This window comes from Rhagoletis zephyria, unplaced genomic scaffold (assembly GCF_001687245.7).
Source record: "Rhagoletis zephyria isolate East Lansing unplaced genomic scaffold, Rhagoletis_zephyria_1.1 Rzeph_scaffold_11666, whole genome shotgun sequence".
Classification (NCBI taxonomy): domain Eukaryota; kingdom Metazoa; phylum Arthropoda; class Insecta; order Diptera; family Tephritidae; genus Rhagoletis; species Rhagoletis zephyria.
In genome coordinates, this window is record NW_016168742.1 from 1,327 (window position 1) to 18,712 (window position 17,386).

General features: G+C 35.0%; 1 protein-coding gene across 1 annotated transcript; it reads right to left on the bottom strand.

Annotated features, from left to right (window-relative positions):
* Positions 1-12,294: 12,294 nt before the first annotated feature.
* Positions 12,295-16,943, bottom strand: LOC108377206 (perlucin-like). The gene is made up of 5 exons (XM_017633464.1): positions 16,494-16,943; positions 15,556-16,425; positions 15,396-15,448; positions 12,826-12,934; positions 12,295-12,763 (listed from the first exon to the last, which is right to left on the bottom strand). Exons 2-5 carry the CDS (start codon positions 15,608-15,610, stop codon positions 12,498-12,500), a joined length of 483 nt encoding a protein of 160 aa, XP_017488953.1. The 5' UTR covers positions 15,611-16,425; positions 16,494-16,943; the 3' UTR covers positions 12,295-12,497.
* Positions 16,944-17,386: the final 443 nt, after the last annotated feature.

A 17,386-nucleotide genomic window follows, 5' to 3' on the forward strand; every position in this document is an offset into this window, starting at 1 on the left:
TTTCTGTCGTAAAAAGAACGGTAAACATTGGCTTATTTTAGGGTAAAATTTGAGCTTTTAAAGTGCTCCAGCAACTTGTGATTGGTAGATATAACATTTCGGGATATAGGTTCTTTGGAGCAATAAAAATATTATCGTGTGCAAATTTTATATAAATTCAACAAATATTGAGCATTTTAAAGCAAAAAATTTTTAACAAATTTGCAAATTTTTTTATTACCAAAATGCTCGAAAACTGCTCGAATGATTTTGTTTTTTTAATCAAAAGTTCAAGAGGCTTCCTTTCGTTTGGTATATGGGAAGTATTGGTTGATATCTTCTAAGTATGTTTATTTTATTCAAATATATGAGCATAAATGATTTTCCATACAAAATCACTTCGTCGTCGTTTTGCAAACACGTGCATGCGTTGGAAGTGAGAGAAGGAGATAAAAAGTATGTATGTGTGCGTAAGTACATATTTTGGCGTTTGATAAACAGATGGCGCAATATTTATAAACACACATAAGTATACATAACCTTCCAAGGGGCTTTCAGACCAATATAATCGAAAAACGTATTTACAGTCTGAATTGGTATTTGTTTAACATAATAGTCAGTGAGGAATCGTTAGGCATCTCATCTATACATAAATGAAATTTGAGGTTCCTTTCTCGGTATAATTTCGAAAGCTACTAAGAAATGTGGTTTTAAGTTTTCGTGTAAATTCGCTTTAAATTTTGGTGGTGGACTTCAATATNCGATCCAAGTGAGCAATTGTGTAGTGCAGCCGGCCTTATATACGAGCCTCTAAGTAATCGCCTCGTGGGAGAAAAGCCAGCAAAATTAATTTTTTTGAATATGCCCCTTTTGAACTTTGATTACTAGATTAAAACACTGTATAGGTTAAGCACTCGTTCAATATTCTAATAATTTACAAAAACGCATTCGCGAATGTGAAAAGTATGACATTCGAGACAACCCTAATACGTGTGTATGTACTCGTATTTTGTTTGCTTGGCTGCCTGCCTATCTGTCTGTCAATTTGTAAAAGTTGACTGCACTCACTTAACTTCTTATTACATGCTTATCTTTTATGTTTGATATAATTTACTTTACTCTCACTTTTAATCAGTAAATCCTTACAGTTTTTTCTTTGAGAAGCCCGTGACTAAAATTAATTGATATCACATGAACAGAGTATTTTTTAAGAAAATAAGCTCATCGGGATGACCTTATTATATATTTTTGTATGGCTCCTACGACCCCTATCACTCTAAGGCGAATATTTATTATTTTCACACTTTACATAATGATACGATGCGATAATTTCCTTTCTCTCGGCAGAAAAAAAAAACGCAAAAGCATTCTTCTTGCTGTTATTTCTTTCAATGGAGTTCTTGAAACAAGTACAATAAAAAATTAATCAAGAATTTGGACAACTTTAGCCTCAAAACGTCTATTTAGGCGAAAAAGTACCGAAATTACTAATTTTTTCATTGCCTGTAATGCTGCTTTCAAAGCTTCCTGCCCAAGCACCCTCCCGAAGGGCAAAAAGAAACCGAACCGAAGAAAGCGAACAGGTCTTTGGCAACCCTACAAAGACGCACTCAAAGTCTTCAAGAAGGCCATAAAGAAGGCGAAACGCGAATCTTGGCACAACTTCTGCAACAACATAGAAGAGAACTCTGAAGCCAACAGGCTGAGGAAAGTTCTCGCGAAATCCTCTTCAAGTATGAATGAAGTTTGGATAGAGCCAGAAGCCTAACGGAGACTGTACGACATCATATAACGAAATGCTGGAGGTCCTTTTGATCACTCACTTCCTGGGCTGCAGGGACGACACCTCCGGCTTGTCGCCCAGTCGTAGGACCTACTTATCTTTGTTCGATACCGAACCGAATGGGCTTTAATGTCCTACAAATCTCCGGGCCTTGACGGAATCTTTCCCGCTCAACTAAAAGAAGCTAAGAACAAAATGTGCCCCCTGCTTTCTCAGATCTTTACAGCCTACCTAACTCTGGCTCACATACCACACGAGTGGACAAAGGCAAAAGTGGTATTCCTACCAAAAGGAGGCAAGGCCGCTCATGTGAAACCGATGGATTTAAGGCCAATAAGCCTCACTTCATTATTTCTTAAAACTCTAGAGAGGCTCATCGACGAATATATTCGACGGAATATAAAAACTGACAACCTTTCCTCGAATCAGCATGCATATTCCAGGGGAAAATCCGTGGAGACCGCACTCCACGAAATCGTATCGCCGATTGAAAAGAAATGGCCTTAAAAAGATACACGCTCGGAGTTTTTCTCGATATCGAGCGTGCTTTCAACAACGCCTACCGGAAGTCTGTTGTTAACTCCCTGCTTATGGCGGGGCTGCAGCGGGGTCTGGTGGATTTTGTTTTGCTCCTTCTCGTAAAGAGAACTATTCTATCAGAACTGGGGGATGGTTCCATTACAAAGTATGTGACCAGAGGCACTCCTCAAGGGGGCGTTCTCTTTCCTCTACTCAGAAATCTAACAGTGAACACCTTACTTATAAGCCTTTCTTATTTAAACCTCCCATCCTAAACGGGGTAGCACTTACTCTCTCAACCGAGGTCAAATACCTTGGGGTTAGACAAGAAACTGGATTGGAAGCGAAACATTGGAGACCGCTCCAGGAAGGCCAACACCGCCCTGTATGCCTGTAAGATGGCAAAAAATGGGGAATAAAACCACATATATTAAACTGGATGTACACAGCTGGTGGCCTGCGCTAAACAACATCTTGTCCAGAGCCAAGGTGTAACGAGTGCAGAGGACGGTTTCCATGCTCGTCACAGGAGCACTGCCCACTGCACTCACCAAATCTCTGGAAATAATGTTATATCTTCCGCCTGTGGATCTCAACGGCAAATTTCGGGCCGGCTGCAGTGCGGCCAGGTTAAATACAATCCAGCCGTGGAGAGACCTCAAATTCAGACACGCAAAATACTCAAAACTCTTCGGGATAATCTACGGCAGATAGATTATACCATTCCTCTATCTGTTTCGACAAAAAATTCTCAATAAGAATCCCAGAGTGGAACGAGTAGGAAAGGGCCACAGACCTGAACCCAGGGTCTACGGCTATATATACAGATGGTTCCAAGCTTAAAAAAAGAGTGGGTAGGGGGATCTACTCTGTCGAACTCGCGCTAAACCTGAGTTTTCACTTACCGGACCATTGTAGCGTTTTTCAAGCAGAATTAAACGCCATAAGGGAGGCGGTTTGGTGGCTCATAACCTCCGCCCCTCCAGGACGGCCTATTGCTATCTACTCTGATAGCCAGGCTGTTATCAAATCTCTCCATTCTAACGAAACAACGTCCAAAGTAGCCATAGAATGCAGGAAGACTCTCAACCTGCTGGCATCAAAATGCTCCTTGACTGTTGTATGGGTTCCTGGACATAGGGACATTCCTGGCAACTGCCTAGCCGACAAGCTGGCAAGGAGAGAACGATTAGAAGTCAATTCTGTTCGGAATATGAGCATACCTCCAACCTCCTGCACACACAGACTAAATACAGAACTCGTCGAGGAGGTAAATATAAGGTGTGCTGTGGAAACCACCTGACATACTACCAGGCAAATTTGGTTAAGGATTGATGTAAGGCGATCCATATCTCTTACCCAGCTGGACCGCTCCTCTCTCAGATTAGTAGTCGGGGTAATCACCGGATACTGCCTGATGGGCACACAGGGACGGTTAGGATACCCCGCCAACGATTTTTGTCGCAGTTGCAGAGACGAGGAAGAGGTGGAGACCATCGAACACTATCTCTTCACTATTCATTATTCAACAAGTGCTTTCTAGATTGTTAAGCCGATCTGAACTCGGCCAACGTTCTCGACTTTTTGTGCTATATAAAACGCACTCTGTGGTTCAATTACTAGGGAGGGAAAGAAACAAATGGCTTCGGCCAGTGGTATCACAACGGGCTTTTCCTGCCCACGTGTTCTCCGTGCTCCGCGCGGGGCAGCTATTTCGCGATTTCCTATGAGAGCGTTTTTGTCGAAAAATCTAACAATTTGTGAGATTTGTTCATATACCTATTTATTTGCGATTTCAATGAATTGTTTTTATTTTATTTAAGTAAGTTGCATTGAACCAAAAACTAATAGTCATAGTAAATATGTACACTGAGGGAAATAATGCATAGTAAAAGTGAATACTTTATATTTGATTATCGNTCCCTCAGTGTACATAAATCTCCATGCCTGCATATATGTATATGTATATGTAGTTATGTGCATATGTATATGAATTAAGTGCGCCGTTGCCTGCTCTATAATTTGCATTTTTTTATTTGCTTTTTCCATGCTTTTAATTAAAATAAACTTGTTTTGACTCGCCTTTTAGTGTATTGTTCGCTAATGATTAGTTTCCAGAAACTGCTCCGAACCCGTGGCACGTGTTGCTTTCGAGCTCAAATTTGCATTATATATGTATATATCTATGCATGCATGTGCAAATACCTTCATACATAATGTGACCAACTATATCATAGTTTACGTACACCTCATTATCGATGTGTAAAACCAGCAACGCTAAGCGCTGAGCTAACCACACCCCGTAAACTCTTATTCGCTTTTTAATTTTTCTTGATTTTGTCAGCTAGTTTGTTATTCATATTTTTAAAGCTTATATTTTTCGAATCGGCTAAGAAAACTAAACTTAAACGGTAGTACAAAATATTGCAGAGAAGTACATTTTACTGTACTGCGAAGTACGAAGTAAAACGGCTCAAAAGGAAGTACTGTACTTCTGAAAGAAGTACGGTTGGTAACATTATTCATACATTTACTCAGTTAAAAAACTGCCTGGCGCGGGGGAAGAGCCTGGCAACCTGTCCACAATTCATTTCGATATTATTTATTGCACAANCGAACTGCCTGGCGCGGGCGGAGAGCCTGGCAACCTGTCCACAATTCATTTCGATATTATTTATTGCACAACGACAACATGCAGATGACAGTTCTTTGCTAATTATTCTAAACGCCTGAATAGAGGGCGTTTCAATAGCACATACATACCTACATTCTAATACTATATGGATAGATATTGATGTAATATGTGCATATGTACATATGTATATTTACCTGTCGGCAGTTACAGCTCGTGCATTTCAGTCACGATTTGACGTAATACATTTTTAAACTCAAATTAGAATGCGATACTAAAGGCGTAGTTTCGGATATGTGCTGTTGAACTAATTAATTAAATGAGTTTACTATACTAAAACGTACAAATGTACATAAATATTTACTTACATATATTTTCAGACCTTTGTATGTAAACCATTAGCGCACACAAGGCCGGGTTTTGGGGTTCAAACTCCCCCTAAAGCTAATAACCTCAAATCGACTGGTGAGTGGAAGATCGACCTATTTCGGCAGCCAGATCAAAAACGCCCTATCTCAAAAAACTTTTCAAAAACGCCCTATTTCAAAATTCGTTTCGAAAACGCCCTATCTGAGCTGCCGATTCAAAACCGCCCTACATCAGCACATTTTCAATACATTTTGAAGTGAGATAGGGCACTTTTGAATCGTATTCTGCAAAAGGGGGTTCTTCAACTAAATTCTGAGATATAGTGTTTTTCAATAAAATTCTGAAATATAGCGTTATTGAAAAGTTTTTTGAGATAGGGCGTTTATGAACTGGCTGCCGAAATAGGTCGATCTTCCACTCAGCAGTCGAAATACAAACTGTATCGTAGAGCTTAGAATCCAGCTCTCAAGAAAAATATATGCGCATTTTTTCCACAGAGTTGCAAACTGATTTAAGAAATTTTGAGCTACATAATAAAAATACAAGTTCACTTAATTTTTTCGGTCTTCGAAATATTAAAACAAAAATGAGGCAATCGTCAAAAATCACCAAAGGAACATTAAAACTCTCTTTTAAAATTTGTTATTACTTTCGAAGATTGAGCGCATCTTATGTTTATATAGATTTTTATTAAATAATAAAGCAACAAATACAACCGACTTCGATTCTCACATAAAAATTTAGAAGTACCGTTAATTTTTTCATGATCCAATGATCGGAGCTAAACCAAATTACGGGACGACTCTTTCCGATAAAAAAAAGAATTATTGAAATTGGTTCCCGTGATCCCAAGTTATGCGGTAGGATACATAAAAAAATTAAAAATATTCCGACGAATTGATAACCTCCTCCTATTTAGAGGTAGCTTAAAACGTTTAGGTTCTTTATTAATTTTATGTAAATAAAATGCAATTTATGAAACTTTACAAAGTTTATTTATTTATTTATTACATACTGTGCGTAAAACTTGCATGCATGTATTTTAAAGACCAAAGCAAATTTTCAGTATTTTCTGGTGATACATACATCCTTAGAAGTATAAATCCCCCACAAAAAATATATTCCTCGGTGCACCCCTGTATGTAACTAAAAGCACACATGTTCTTTTTTTATTCGCATAAATTTAAATAGGGACATACATACATATCGTTATTTGTAATGTCTGTAATAACATCATAATCCAACAAAAAAAATATTAGCTAAAAAACTTTTTATAAATGGACTAAAACATTTGAATTGTTCTATATAAATTTGAATTTCGTTCCACTAAAAACTTTAAATTTAACTGTAGAGGCAGGCAGGCTTTAAACTCTTGTTAACTGAATACTGTTAATAGAATATCGATAGTTAATCTTTTCAGGAAATCGTTTCGTATTTTAATTGTGAGTTCAACGCAATTTTACCTTGACAATATAGTCAATAGCCTTTCTATGTTGTGAAGGGGCATATACCCTTATGTAAATAATACAAAGGGTGGTAAAAATAACTTAACTGTAGTTGATTGCCCTTTTACGATCTACCACATCAAAGCAGGACGATAGAGCTTAGCGCTCAAAGGTGAATTGGTACTTTGGACAGTTGAATCTTTAGTATTCGTCAAAGCCCTACTTCTTCCAGAAAAAGAAATTACAGCAGCTCGTGCTCTTGCTATATATAGTGCAATTCTGGTAGAAAAAATTATATTTGCGTTGGTCAGATTTTGTCGTTTTTTATATTTATTACTAATACTACACACCTTTGGTAACCCGGTTTTACAAGATTTGACAGAAAATATAATTTCAAGTTGGAAAACTAAGCCAGTAAAGTCATGAGACTGAGTACCTATGTACATTAAAAAATACATATGTACGTGTTTAAAGTGACAGAGCTCGGAAGCGAACATCACCTTCATAGAACATTTAGTGCTTGTCATAAGAGGCACATATCTAATTATTTAAATTGTCCTTACATTAGTTGCGTTCCAGATAACTTCGTGTAAAAACCTGTAAAACTGTCAAATAATAAAATTGCTCTCTTGAAAGAGAGAAGCAAGCGAGAAAAAATAAAAGTCACCTGGAACGCGAAAAACCACTTTTCCTGTAACTACTCCCTTTGTTTCAATGTTAAGCGCCATGGAGACGATCAAATATCTTGTCAACCGGCTCGCGTTTTGCTTGACAAAAAACAATCGCACTTGCCTTCTGATCGTCGTGGTCAGTAAGTGCGCGAACAAGAAAAAGAAATAGCTTGTTGAATTAACGCGTTTATTTGAGAGTTTGCGGGCAAGACACGAGCCAATCTCACACATATGCAATGCTTGACGTATTTATTTGATTGTCTCCGTGGCGCTTAATGTTCTTTGCTATATGTTTTTGTTTACAAATGCAACCCTGCCTATCGTTTGGCACTTTTCATGAACTTGCAGGAAGAAAAACTTCGGACTAAAATCTGCAACTTCTGACTGAGATAGAGAGCAAGTTACTCACACAAAAGTGGTTTGACTTGCAGGTTTTTTTGGCACCTGGAACGCTTTCCAGCAAAAAAAACCTGCAAATCGTGAATATCGTGAGCATCTGGAATGCAACCCGGTTTTCCATTCAGTATATATAAATAGGCCAAACACTAACATATGTGTAAGCGCCAATCTATTATTATTATTATACATAAATATTTAATTTAAAGAAATTCGGGCATGTGCTGCAAATCGTACGATTTGAAATCGGTGCGATTTTCAAAACCCACTTTGGAGATTTCTCAGCAAAATGGCAAATTTTGACACTGAATCGCCGTTTCCATTTGAAATAGTTATTACTTTCTTTAAAAATATTCAAAAATTGTTTGCAAATTGTTCCAAAATTTGGCATATTGTGAATATCTGACGTATGGTGGATTTACCAGGCCTAAAGCCACACTGATAAGGTGAATCAGCTCGTCGACGATGGGCTTTAGGCTTTCACACAATGCACTCGATAAGATCTTGTAACCTATGCTTAGAAGACTGATCCCGCGGTAGTTGGCGCGAATGGCGGGGTCGCGTTTCTTGTGGTTTGGGCAGAGCATACCAAAATTCCAGTCGTCCGGGCTGCGTGCATGCATCTTATTAACTCCTCGCCGCCGCACTTGAATAGCTCGGCTGGCAGGTTGTCAGCTCCTGCAGCTTTGTTGTTTTTCAAGCGCGCTATTGGTATTCGTACCTCGTCATAGTCAAGTGGTGGTCTGTCGACTGCATCATCATCGACCGGAAGTTCGGGTTCGTCTTTTCCGCAGATTTCAGTGATGCTACCATTCATTAGGATGGAAGAGTGTTCCCTCCATAATTTAAGTACGTTCTGGACATCAGTCACTAGGTCGCCATTGCTGTTCTTACAAGAGTTCGCCCTGGTCTTAAAACCTTCTGTAAGTCGCCTAACTCTCTGATGAACTTTTCGGCGTTTTTCCTGTCTTCCAGCATTTCAAACTCTTCGCACTCATGATTCAATAATAAAAGGTTTGCTCAGAAAACAGTTTTCTCTTTTTTGGTAAAGGAATTAAGGGAGTGTCAAAACTCGAATGTCTATAGTTAGCAAACCTTTTGTTATTGAATCGTGCTTCGCACCATGATAAAAATATAGTAAGGTATAACCGCTGAGAGTCACTTTTAAAATTCTTGACGTTTCCAAACAATTTAATTTTTAAATTTACTCACAAACTCACACACACATTTTCATTTTCAATCTCAAGCAACAACAATTTCGAACAATTTCAATTTTTTATTTTCACTTTTATATGATTTTAAAATGTTGGCAAACTTCAAAAAAAATCATGGCCGACAAATTGAGAGAACGGTTATACCCAAGGCACATAAATACAGGTAGAAGCCAAAATGACGTTGCTCTCATGAGAACCAAACCTTTAAACTTCAACTTGTTTTTTTTTTATTTCCTATATTTCGTTACGCTTTGGATGTCATATCGTTGTTTTTTTTTTGAATGTTCGTTAATAACAAATTTTAATTTGCATTTGAATTTTTGTAGTGTTGTGCGGTTTATACTTAGTGTATGTGTTAAAAATGCAACACCTGAAGCGTTGTTTTTTATGTGGTGTTAAATATAAGGCAGATACCACTAATTTTTTAACGTGCCTCAATGTCCTTCGCGTAAGGAACGTTGCGAAAGCAGCTGTGGGCAGAGCTGCAGTGAAATGCCTTGCTGTGCGTTAAACATTTTAAAGAAGAAGATTCCACAAATACACCGGGAGGTACAGGAAAGGCACGTTTGAAGCCAAGTGCTGTTCCTATGACCCTTATGCCGAAAAGTCCCTCCAACAACACTGCAACTCATAAAACAAAAACAGAAAACAACATACACGTTTTATCAAATTTTAACTAAAGAAAATAAATAAATAAGAATAAACTTCAAATATACTTAAAAACGTCAACCAGTGAAATGTATTTTTTTATTTTTCCTTACACACGCTCATTTTTATTTTTACTCTCCCGAAAACTTTGACTTTTGTAGGTTTGACGTCAAATTGGCTTCTACCTGTTTTATTGTACTATGGTTCTACCTTGCTATGTTTTTATCATGCTTCGCACTCTCACTCTCACTCACGGCCTCTCTCTTCGTATTGCGGCAAATACGTCTCGCTTTCCTCTTCAGCTCTATTGACAACAATCAGTATTCAGGCGTTTTCGACGACGCTAATTACAAATCCATAGTCAGATTAAAGAAATTCAAGATGGCGAATACAAAATGGTGAGCAAAAGTGCATATAGTCTTTTGTTTAACTTTGGGCAGCCATTTTTTCGACCTTCTTGGTTTTTCCAAATTCGTATCACATAGTCAGTGAAGTTTCATTATACGAATTTTCAGCTTAATTGGGCTAACCGTTTGCGAGATATTAATTTTTTCCCGTTTTTCGTTGATTTGGAACCACTGTGGGCCGTTGATACATAAAAAATGTCAACTTGGATAAAGATCTAGAATTGAGCATTAGCAACCCAATTCGATTAAAGAACCATCCAATTCCTCTTGCTAGCGAACTCCTAAGAGGCGGATCTTCTAGAATCTAGATGGTTAAAAAAAGGGGATTTTGCCGACATATGCAACTGAAGCGCTGAGCTATAGTTTAATAAAGTCTTGATAACAAATATCCCTACTGATATTTGATTGAAATGTTTTTAGAATTTTGATTGGTAATAGCAAAAATATGGTTCATTATGCTCTAAAAATAATCTGTGTGGAAGATGATAATTTTTGGTCAATATCTTAGGCTCGCCCTTGTCCATCAAAGTTCATGTGCTAAAAAAAAATGTTTAGCTTACTTCGATTTTCTCAATATACCAAATTATGTAGGACTAATACTTTCGAAGATACTTGCAATTTTAGTAAAAAAATATTTTTTTGTATTTTTTTTATTTTTATTTTTCCGTACATTGAACTTTGATGGACCCGGGTGAGCCCAAGATTTTGACCAAAAAACTCAGTGCGTGTAGTCCCTACCCGCGTAAGAAGTGAAACTTAATAGAGGAAATGCCAGAAAGAAAGAAATTTGCGATAAACATACACATATAACTACATATTTTCTAATATAAAAAAAAAATTGATTTAAAATTTTTTTTAACGACCTTTAACTTTTTATAACCAACTGCAAAGTTTAATTATTATGAAATGTTTTATTTCAATATTTCTGGAAAAAAACCGCATTCATGGTAGCCGCTCCTACCATTAACCATTTCCGGGAACGAAAAATTACACTTTCACTTCAAAAATGTTCCTCTTTTACAAAGAGCATAGTGAATCATATCGAGCCCTAACCGCCAAAATAACGTAAGCGACATTTTTTTCAAAATTTTCTTTTTGATGCAGAAATATTCCTAGAGCATGTTGATGCATTTCTGCATCAAAAAGAAAATTTTGAAAAAAATGTCGGTTACGTTATTTTGGCGGTTAGGGCTCGATATTTTTCTTATTACCAATCAAAATTCTAAAAAAGCGGATTTTTGGTCCACGCTAATTCATACATATGTACATACATGAATGTGTAAAATTAAGCAACAACAAAATATTAAGTGCTCCAGCAGAGAATAAGTCGTTAACTATAGTTATACGATTTTTAGTTTCATATTTAAAAGATCCAATAAATACAAATGAAAAAAATACTTGCACCTACACTAAACTTTCGCAACACTATTTTTGAATTTGGGCCTTTATTTTTTATATGAGGTTAGAATTTTGTGAAATAATGTAAATACACTATAGTCACTTAATTAAAAGAAGAAAAAAAACGACCAAAGGGAAATATCAAATGTGTATATTCGGAATAAGGGAAAGCTAAATCGTGGTAATTTTAAATCGAAACTACTAAATATACCTCAGAAAAAGGTGGCGTTGGCAGAACAATAATACTTCTAAATATCAAAATGATGTGTTTGTTGTACATTGGTGGCGTTTCTCGCTGCCATTGCGGGTATAATTTGTTATTGTAGTTTTTGTTTTTGCTCTACCGATACCACCTTATTACATTCGCCTTGATCCATTCCCTGTATATACATACATACGAGCGACTAACGCAAGAAAACTTGTAAATGAATAACGTAGCGTATGCGTAACATATGTACTTTGCAGAAAAATAAATAAAGTTACTCATACGCTCTGTCCGTCACAATAAGGGCATTTCGCTGTATGTATTAAAATGTTTTCTAACTTTAAAAACTATTTATACAGTTCCAACCGGTAGGTGAAGCTGGAGTCAAAATGGTCCGACTTGGTTCATATTTAGAAAGCTTGTTTACCATTAACTTATGTATGTATAAACAATAAAGGCAATTCGTAAATATAACAATTAAAATTAGTTTGTAACAAATTGTGCTTGTATTTTAATAAAAATAAATATGTAGTCAAAATTTAAAATGCTCCAACTCATCCCAGGTTGTTGCAATGTACTAAAGTTTGACCTATTTTTTTTTTTAATTTTTTTTTGTCAAAAAGGTAACTATTTTATATCAAATATCATACATTTATTCATAAACAAGAATATGAACAATGTTTCTAATATTTTAACCCTTTAACTAGCCACTTTAGCGTGGCAGATTGAGGGTTAAATTGTTCTAATCGAGTGCATATTTAACAAAGAAAATCTATTTAATCAATGCCGAACCGAACTTTTCAAGCCGAAGCGTACGAACGAAAAGCCCTCTCAGTGGAGCTCCATTTCAATGGAATGCTCACAAATAAAATGTCTTAAATATCTACATCGAGTATCATTCCATTTGCCCACCTCCCTGAATCCCATTTCAACGCATAACTCATCGCCACGCCAATTATCTGGCATGTTGGGCAGCCAATTTGTATAATTGAATTCTGCTCCGGTGCTGTGCCAAATGAATTTATCAAGTTTTTTGTCAAACTTCCCAGAGGTCCAATATATGTAATCATTGCCAATATTTGGTTTATCGATGTAGCCTAAAATAGAAAAAAATTTTTAAAAGCCCATATGTTTCGAAAAATTAAACCCATAATCTTACCAATTTCTATAAAGAACTGTGTTAACTTCTCCATACGTTCCGCCGTATTCGGAGTAAAGAGCGTCATATTCATATTGCTGCAATACTGAACAGCGTCGGACCATTTTAACTGTTAATTTTTAATGTACATTCGAAATTGTGTTTGGAATTGTTAAATAAGTACATACATACATATGTATGCATGCATGTACATACTGATGTACATACATACATATGAGCATACCAGAGTTGTAAAAAATGCAGTAATTTTTTAAGGCATCGAATTTTAATAATAATGTAAAAAATCAATGCATTAATTTTTGAAATTTAATGTAAATGAAAATTTAAATGCTCAAAAACATTGGAATAGTAAAAGCAAGAAAATTGTCAAAACGATTTTATAAATGAGTGTGTTTTATTTAGTGTGTAATTTTCTGTAAGTATGCATTTCCACATTTACATTAAACCGAAAATTCAATAAATAAAATGAAGCTGATTCTAATGAGATTTTAAATATTAACATATTTACAAAAACTTTCATTTCAAAGATGTTGAGTTCTATCAAATATGGTAAATGCATAACAAAGGGTTAATTTCTTTGAGAGAGCTAGACTGAATTGTCACTTCTACCTTGTTGAATATGCCGTGATTGCACGCAAGGTGTATTAAACAAGGTGTGATTGACAACTAAGTGCGGCTCTCTTTTAAGTTACTATAATGTCAAAAAGTATAAACAAACGAATTAACTCTTTGTGATGCANAACATATTTACAAAAACTTTCATTTCAAAGATGTTGAGTTCTATCAAATATGGTAAATGCATAACAAAGGGTTAATTTCTTTGAGAGAGCTAGACTGAATTGTCACTTCTACCTTGTTGAATATGCCGTGATTGCACGCAAGGTGTATTAAACAAGGTGTGATTGACAACTAAGTGCGGCTCTCTTTTAAGTTACTATAATGTCAAAAAGTATAAACAAACGAATTAACTCTTTGTGATGCATGTATCTTGTCAGCACTGATGCCCTAGGCTTTTATTTCGGTTATAGTTTTGTTTTACTTACATTACTTACATTACATATATTTTGTCAATAAAATAAAACAAATTGTTTATAAAATCGGTTTAGCAATTTTCTTGTTTTTAATTGCCCAAGTTTTATGCTTTTGTGCGTTTATATTTATATTTAAATTGTTTATCCTAAACATTATTCGACACTTATAAAAGTATGATTTTATATTTGTTTCCAATTTTATATGTGAGCTTAACTCTAACAAATTTGATATTAAATTTTTTTCATGCGAAATAGTTTTCCATTAAACTTTGCTTCGAGCGGTTTTAATTTAAGCTCTGCCATACTTGTTTGCATGGTTTTAATTATTTCGGTAAGCCGAAATATTTCTGTTCGCGCCGTGTATCCTGATCGCGTACTAAATCCTCACTGCACCTGGGTATAAACGAGCTCGTTTGAAAGTGCTTGATTCGGACGGACAACTAATGAAATCACTTTCCTTGAAGTGGTTTTCACAAACCCGAGATGAATCACGTAGTACAACACCACAGCTTTCTTCCCACCGCTGCCGTCTTAATTCGCAACTAGGTGGTTTAAAACATCGCACTATTTTCGTTTCCTGACTTTTATTGCATACAGGGCACCGTTCAAATTTTTAAAAAAAAACATTTTCAAATGGGTTAACAATTCATTTAAATTTGACATTATGGCAGTTTCTTATGAGAGCAATGTCAAAATCAATCACACTTTGTTCCATGATAAAAATATAGTAGGGTAGAACCGCTGAGAGTCACTTTTAAAATNTTTAGAAAAAAAAACATTTTCAAATGGGTTAACAATTCATTTAAATTTGACATTATGGCAGTTTCTTATGAGAGCAATGTCAAAATCAATCACACTTTGTTCCATGATAAAAATATAGTAGGGTAGAACCGCTGAGAGTCACTTTTAAAATTCTTGACGTTTCCAAACAATTTAATTTTTGAATGTACTCACAAACTCACACACACATTTTTATTTTCAATCTCAAGCAACAACAATTTCAATCAATTTCATTTTTTTCTTTTCACTTTTATATGATTTTAAAATGTTGGCAAACTTCAAAAAAAAAATCATGGCCGATAAATTGAGAGAACGGTTCTACCTTGCTATATTTTTATCATGCTTTGTTCGATACATTTTGATTGCACACAAATTGCTTTTATTTTCATAAAATATCTAACAATGTCAAGAAGAATTTTTCTTCAAATAAACATGATAGAAAGAAGCTGAAAAAACTATTAGTAATTATTCGAAGTCTACAAAAGAGGTTATTTATATTTCACTAGAAAATAAATTTAATGGTTTTTATCAATGCAAACAAAAAAAAAATTATTAAAGATTCTAATGCATTAAAATTTTTTCATTTGCATTATTATTTAGTGAAAACAATTTTCATTCGCGTTGAAATTTTTATTTGCATTCAATTTTAAAAATTAATGCATTACCTTTTTTAACTTAACATTAATGCTTTAAGTACCATTAATGTATTAAAAATTAATGCTCTTTTCACAACTCTGGTGCACACTACAACTTGTGTACCTTCACTTTATCCACGATTATAAATCTGGTCAAACCTAGATCGAGCGTAGTCTCTGCAATAGATTTTAAACATAAAACGGATGTTTATAGACGTAGTTGTATTGAAAACATAAACAAAATTCCCTTTTCTTTAGGCTTGCACATTTAGAGATGCACATACTTTCTTTTGCTATAATGCTGGTAATTATTACGAATAATATAATTGTTTTCAACATTTTTCTATCAATTTCTAAGCATTTACTTCAGATGAAAGAACTTTAAGTGATTGTACCGTTCTGATTATCAACTTAAACTCTTGTGGCCAGCAAAGTAGAATTCATTTTTGATAATTTAAAAGTGCATGATTGTATACATATGACGGCATATACATCCATACATATGTACATACATTCTTGAGTGTATAAACAGTTCAAATGTGATAAGCGTATATAAAATATATAAAAAGTAAAAGAACTGGAAAAAAATGAATTTCTTATAATATGTGTATATACACATTTGGCTTAACAAAAAACGACTTAAGAGTCCTATATAATTCTGTTGTTTTATTAATCATATGCGCGTATAAATATATACTTATACATATACATATGTATTTGGCAAATCTAAATATATATGTTTGTATGAACATTTACATATGTACGTATGAACATATGTGTATATACACTTTAAAACCGGTTTCAGCAGCGCATCAAATAATATGGGTCATTATAAAAAAAATTTAAATTGGACTTAGTCACTCACATATGTATATTATCTACATACATATGTATATGCATATGTATGTATATACGTACATATCTTACATATGTAAGTGTATGTATACATTTTCTGCTAAAATGAAGCCAACACGATTTCAATTGAAAACTTGCATACAGTTGGGTTTGATTCTTTAATTTTTGTGTCCTTTCAAGCGCAATTCATCCGGATTTATTTTAGCTTGACAACGTTCTGCGTAACGGTGGCAACTATGATTTGGACAACATTCCGAACTATTTTTGCAAGGATCTCCATGTCGACCGCAAGATTTTTCCTAAACCAAAACAAAATTAAATAACATTCATACTTATTATATAAATTGTTTATGTGTTTATCACTCACTTCAGCATTGGCAAAAGTGATCAAGCTCAAAACGCACAACACCAGCAAAAAAGAATATTTAAAGCTCACGAAATGCATTTTTATATTAGTATACTATGGAAAGAGAGCAACTGTGCTTCGTCAATAAGGTGTTAATGAAAACAGACTAAACGCTTATGTCCGTTTCAAATCTATTTTATATAAGAACATGATTATGAACTGAACGACTTATCAGTAAGCTTGTTCATTCGGAAAATGGGTGTCGTTGTAATAAGCGACTGTTGCCGTTTCGGTAGCATTCGTTTTTGCAAATATTTCTTTCCTGAGAATAAGAGGGGTTTTTCTCTATATATGTATGTATGTATTTATGTATGTTCATTAGGATGGATCGCGAATAAAAAGAGCGTAACCCGAAGTTCAAAAGTTACAGAAACTTCCAGGATTTTGGCGCAATAAATATTTCCGACCCAGCTATCGTTTTTTTACCGATTTTGTTAAACGATTTGCTAATTAATTTTTTTGTTGATAGCCTTTAGGAAAATTTTTTTAATAAAGTAAATATTTCGTTTTCCGGAATTTTTAAGTGATTTTAAATAAATTTTCGAGTCGAAGACATATAGAAAAGTAACTTTTTTGAGAAATAGCTTCATAACATGTCTTATTAAATGCATATAAAAATTTTAATAATAACGCAATAGTAAAGAAAAAAAATGATTTGCTAATTCCTCAAACGAGTTTTTGGGTAACGACGCCGGGTACGTATACCCGACTGCCGTGGGAGAACATTCCTCACCGCAGCTTTCACCAACAGTTTAAGTGAAACTCGCCGTTAAGACAATGGGCCGAGTAAATAAAAAAAAGCAAATACTTTTTCTTAAAATTTCAGACCTTTGGCTCGCCTTCGACTACACAAG

Coding starts and splice junctions, on each gene's coding strand:
- LOC108377206 (XM_017633464.1), bottom strand. CDS start 15,610: ATGTTGAAAACAATTATATTATTCGTAATAATTACCAGCATTATAGCA. Junction 12,935..15,395: donor TAATCGTGGATAAAGTGAAG/GTACACAAGTTG, acceptor AAAAATTAACAG/TTAAAATGGTCCGACGCTGT. Junction 12,764..12,825: donor ACAGTTCTTTATAGAAATTG/GTAAGATTATGG, acceptor TTTCTATTTTAG/GCTACATCGATAAACCAAAT.